Source organism: Mus pahari, chromosome 5 (assembly GCF_900095145.1).
Source record: "Mus pahari chromosome 5, PAHARI_EIJ_v1.1, whole genome shotgun sequence".
In the NCBI taxonomy this organism is placed as follows: Eukaryota; Metazoa; Chordata; class Mammalia; order Rodentia; family Muridae; genus Mus; species Mus pahari.
In genome coordinates this window covers 106675483-106681104 of record NC_034594.1, presented here as the reverse complement: position 1 = coordinate 106681104, position 5622 = coordinate 106675483, and the positions used below count along the sequence as shown (strand labels likewise).

General features: G+C 44.3%; 1 protein-coding gene across 1 annotated transcript in view; it reads right to left on the bottom strand.

Annotated features, from left to right (window-relative positions):
- The window catches only part of Dstyk (dual serine/threonine and tyrosine protein kinase), a 51009-nt gene that overhangs the window by 33067 nt on the left and 12320 nt on the right, over positions 1-5622 (bottom strand). Inside the window, exon 2 of the mRNA XM_021198125.1 lies at positions 589-977. Within this exon, the coding sequence (XP_021053784.1) occupies positions 589-977 (389 nt within the window). The remainder of the gene's footprint in view (positions 1-588; positions 978-5622) is intronic.

The following is a 5622-nucleotide window of genomic DNA, read 5'->3' as shown; positions in this document are numbered from 1 at the left end:
AAAAAACCAAAAAGAGAGAGAGAGAGAGAGAGAGAGAGAGAGAGAGAGAGAGAGAGAGAGAGAGAGTGTTAGTTTACATAAAAAAGAAGCCAAGGTATTCTTCAATAAAAGGACTGCTTTGTTCCCTTATATTGAATCAGGCCTGGGTTCCTTATCAGGTCAGGAAATGAGCTGCCCCACTCAGTAAATTAACAGCTAGCACTGATGAGAAAGCAATAAAATCTTTCCCATGGTCTCAGTTCTATGAAGAATATTAACTATTTATCATCTTACTGTCCCTTTAGAAAAAGATGGCTAGAGACAGTTTAGCAATTTCTTACTAAAGCGAAAGGGACCTCCTAACTTTGATAATAATTAACCCTGTAAGACCTTGTCAAGATGTAGCAATCACATATATCCTTTCCTATCTGGTGGAGACAGATGGTCCCCAGGGCCCTGGAATTGACTAGCAGAGGCATGGTACTGCCACCCCATTCTCATTAAACTTCATAGATTACAGTCCTCTCATCATAGGAGCCCAGAACCCATCACCAGATACTTTTCTAAACAGTCAGAAAAGCAGCTGGTAAGGCTTGTGTGAGCTGGTACCTGCAGAAGAGCATGATGCATTGTCACCTCGAGGTCAGCTAACACATGAGCAGCGTCCTCACTGTCTTCTTGAACCTCCAGATCCTCCTCAGGGATGGTCTCCCAGTTGTCCTGATGTGAAGCTAGTGTGTGCACTAGTTCATACTGACCGGGGAGCGCCAAGCTGACCCGAGTCTGAGTCCCATAGGTGAAGCGGAGGCGTCGAAGCTTACAGCTCTCATCACTCTCCAGCTTGAGGGTGGGAAGCACCTGCACCCCCAACAGCAGGTTCAAGAGCTGGCACTTGGCATTACAGTCCTGGCCGAGGACCAGTATACAGGGAAGGTGGTCCACAATCTGCTGGAGATACTTCTCTTCCATGGGTGGGAAGGAAATGCAGCTCAGCTGGCCTGGTAGGGGAATGGGGAAATGGAGAAAAAAGAAGTAGATAAAGAGTGAGGGGATAGAGAGACTTAGACAGAAACTCACCTAAAATGGCAGAGCCCTAGAGGGGACACTTGCAGGAGACTTTTGGTTAAAGGAGGTATTGGGAAAATTCACTAGTTAGAAAACGTTCTTCAAATGTCAGAGTCACCTGGCCAGCTCATCATGGAAAACAAGCTTCATGCTACAAAAGGTGACAGTGGCCTGATAGCCCCTCCTCTTTTGTATAGTGGAGGGACATCTTAAGGAGTTTACAAAGACTCCATCACAAACACAAGATTATTAACTTGGGCAATAACTAGGGTCTGAATCCAAATAGAAATAAATGCATAAAAATGAAAACCTTCCTTCTGATAGAAGGCGTAATGTTTGCATGCACAGCCCTTTTAAATCCCTACCCTATGCAGTTTTAGCTTTATGTTCCTCGTGTAAACTTACTTTACACCCAAATGCTAATGAACACACATGGGAGGAGGGGCAGTGGAAAGCTCTCCGGATGGCTTGGGCTCTACCACTTTGCAGCTCATTACCCTGGCAGCTGCCAAGGTTTCTCAGAACACTGGATGCTTAACTGAGATCTATACTCCCTAATCAAGCCATACTCTTTCTGTTGACGGCTAAAAGATCATGAGTAAAACAGAGGCCAAGCAGGATAAAATCTAGGCAAATCTAAGAGATGTTATCTTAAAAACAATCTCCTTTGAGGATACCACCATTAATCTAAAGGGCTCACTTCCTCAAACAGATTTCGGAAGTATCATAGACACTAAAGCGTTTGAAAGCCTGTTTGGGAAAGAATATGGCATTGGTTCCTGGAAATGCTCAAGCGAGTATTCGCCACTCTCAAATTGCTTCAGCAGTGGGATCTGCCAACAGCTACACTTACGGTGGTAACACTGAGATACTACTTCCCTTAGTCACCTAACAAGATATTAAATTAAATCATTTGTGGGCTGTTTTAGTCCTGAAGCAACAAGCAAGAGGCCTGACTCATTGACAAGGTAGTTCTACTTCAGAACATACCTGTCTCATGCCCCCTTATCTTCCACAAGTAACATCACCAGAAAAGTTTAAGAGGTCTGTCCCTCTCTACATTTATTATGGTCGTCTGTTTCATGCCTATCTATGAATGCAGCACCTGGCCTCAGTACATCTGTAAGCAACACTAAAACAAGAAATCTACTCTCGTGGGAAAGAGATGGGCACCTCTGGAAATGTAGAGAGCATTTCCTGAGTGCCCATTTCTGTGCAAGATATTTAGTAAGTACAAGAGTGAATACCAGACTACTTGCTGAGCTAATCTATGAGTGACTCCTTGGGAAAGAACGATGGGTAAGTCTTGAGTCCCGCGCACCTTCGTTCACTTTATATCATAATGTATATCATACAGAGCAGAGGTTCTTCTATTACTGCTTCTAAGAATCAAACCATGAAGAATTTTCCCAATTCTCTGCATCCTCAGCACCCAACACAATGACTGACAGTGTTTGAAAGTTGTCTATTTGTTCTGTGTCAGAATTCATTGGTTGTAAAGAGTTGTCTACAAAAGTGACTCTATTACATTTGCAAAGGACAGCACTCCCAAAACACTCCGTCTTTCCACAGAGAGTAGCTGTGAAGAAAACAACTGCAGATTTTGAAAAGAGTTCGTCAGCTAGCCTGCCTTCACTCTCTACAGATCCCAGTCTCCTCTTTTTCCTGGCCCTTGACAGACTCTCACTTAAGTGACAAGTGTCTGTTCTGACTGACGGCCTTGACGTTCCTATCATAGAAGCTGTTTTATAAGTAAAGCAAACCAACAACCCTCAGTAAGTTCTAACACTGCTGCTCCCTCTAGCAGAATGGATAATAAAGCCAACGGAGCCTCTTTCAGGACAACACCTCTGACACAAACTATCAGCAACAGAAAAGCCAATAAAGCCTGCTGCATCATCCCAAACCGCAGGGACACGCCCCATTATTCATCTGACCTAAATCATCACCTTCCTGTGCTCCATCTCTCCTACAGAAATAGTCTGCAGAAACAAACTGCGACAGTCAAAGCAGCCAAGACTAGTGCAATGGCAGGGGGGCTGAGCTTGAGCCCAGGTCTGCCTCCCATTGCCAGGCACTGTGCCAGGGTTCCATGTGCAACCTACTGAGCTGGGAAGGCCTTTAGCATGAGCACTGCTGTCTCTTGGTGTTCAACATAACACTATTCAAGCCCTCTCCTCCCATGAAGCTTTTCCACTGCTCTCTAAGATGTCTGTGAAATAAGTGCATGATAGAAATGAAGCTGAAAACAGATGCGATCATCTTCCTTCCCTGGAAAAGAGCACAGCTGGCATTGGGAGCAGCCCTGGGGGTGGGGTGTCCAATGTCTGATCCTCACACTGCTCATCTATGAACTGAGAGAGGGTCAGACCATCTTTAGAACTCTTTCCAATTTTAAATTCTAGTTTTAACTGGTCTGCTGGTGTTGCTATTACAGTCTCAAAATATGTAGCCTTGGCTAGACTGGGCACTAAGTAGTTAAGGCTGGCCTGGAACTCAGAGATCCACCTGCCTCTGATTCCTAACCCCCGTGTCACCCTGTCTGGCTGTTTTTATTTTTAAATTGTGCGTGAATTTAATTATGAAAGCTCCTCCTGAACTATTAAATACAGATCAAACGTGTCTAAACTAGCCAGGGGCTCTAAGGATCTACAATAAAGTCTTAGCATAGTTCTAAAGAACAGATCAAAAGCTGTGCCTGACATTGGAGGGAGGAAGGCAACCTGCTTCCGAGTTGCAGCAGGCACCTGGCAGACAGTTATAGGACTTGTGAGTTAATCAGGTTTTCTCTGGTAATTAATACAGCAGCATCTGCATATGGGCTGCCAGAAGGTAGCAGCAGGCTTCGCAGCTGGCGCACATTAACCCTGCCAACTCTGACTGCAGGAAAATTCAAATCAAATTGTCCTAAGTGCAAACCAAGGCTTTAATCTATCTTTCTTCATGGTGGTTGTTCTTAAATACACAGTTACCTTGACTGAATTTCCTTCTAACAAAGACTGCAAGTTAAGAGGAAGAAGTGCAAACAAAGGAGTAAGCCATCATGTATATTTGTTCTAGATGGTATTTTTCATCTCTTTCTATACACTGATCTAGAGATTATTTGCCTCATCTCAATGTACTTGATTCTACCAGATAATTTTTGTCCTCATTTATAAATTAGGAAATAGGCTTTTTAAAAAAAAATGAAAGAAAGAAGGAAGGAAGGAGGAAGAGGAGAGGAGAGATGGGAGAGAGAGAGAGAGAGAGAGAGAGAGAGAGAGAGAGAGAGAGAGAGAGGCCGAGCTTCTGCACTTATCTAAGGAACTAAAAAGGCTGTGCAGAGCTATACCTTGGTCTCAGCAACAACACAAGGCGATGCCCTAACCTTGGCCATTTCCCAACCCACGGCTAAACAAACAAAAATTGTTAACTACAGGACTTCAGCTTAAAACAAACTTTACAGCCCCTATGAATGTTGCTCCAGATCATGAGGAATAAAGCCGAGGGCATGGCATGGTGGCTCATGCTGCAATCTCAGCACTGGGAAAATGGAGGCAGTGAGGTTGGGAGTCTGGGCCATCTTGGGCTGTAATGAGAAGCTGTATAAAAACAAAGGGGTTGGAGAGACAGCTCTGGTGGTCAAAAGCACTTACTACCCTTTCAGAGGACATGAGGTCAGGTCCCATCTCTCCTGTCATACAACTTACTCACAATCCCATATGCCACAACACTCACAATAAGCAACACAGGCAACTCTAGCTCCAGAAGATCCAAGCTCTTTCTTGGCCTCACAAGTACCTGAGATTCATGGCACACACAGAGCGTACAGGAATGAAACTAAGTCCTTGGAGGAAGGGGATCAGGATTCAAGACAGGGTCTCACTTTGTAGCCCTGGCTGTCCTGGAACTCATTATGTAGACCATGCTGGCCTCGAACTCATGAAAATCCACTTGCCTCTGTCTTTGAGTGCTAGGATAAAAGGCATGCACCACTACACTTGGTAAATCTTATAAATAAATAAACAAACAAATAAGCAGAATTACTTTTAGCTGGTGCACACTCAAAAACACTCATAGTTTTTATAGATTTCCGGGATCTCTTTTCTAAAGAGAAGCTGCAGTCGCTTTTCTAAGAAGTTCTGAGTGTTCTTCCCATCAGCCAGGGTGTACTACTGTTTGGATTTGAAGTAGGAATCCTAAAAAGAGAAGTGGCATTTTATGTCACTAGTGCCCTGTTAGGGTATGCTGGGTTACATTTGCAGAAATGGCACATGGGCTGCACCCACTCACACCCCTTCCTGCTTGTTTTCCACCCCAATCAATCACATATACTCATGGTGAGCAAAGGACAGGGAACATCAGCTCATGGTGCTATCTAGAATATCATGACGCCTGTCTTCTTTTTTACACTATTGCATCTTACTGGGACCCAGAATAGACTGTCAAAAAATATGGTGCTTTGTTGTGCTGAGTACTTCAATTTAAAGACTGAAAGGCCGGGCTGGTGAGATGGCTCAGTGGGTAAGAGCACCCGACTGCTCTTCCGAAGGTCCGGAGTTCAAATCCCAGCAACCACATGGTGGCTCACAACCACCC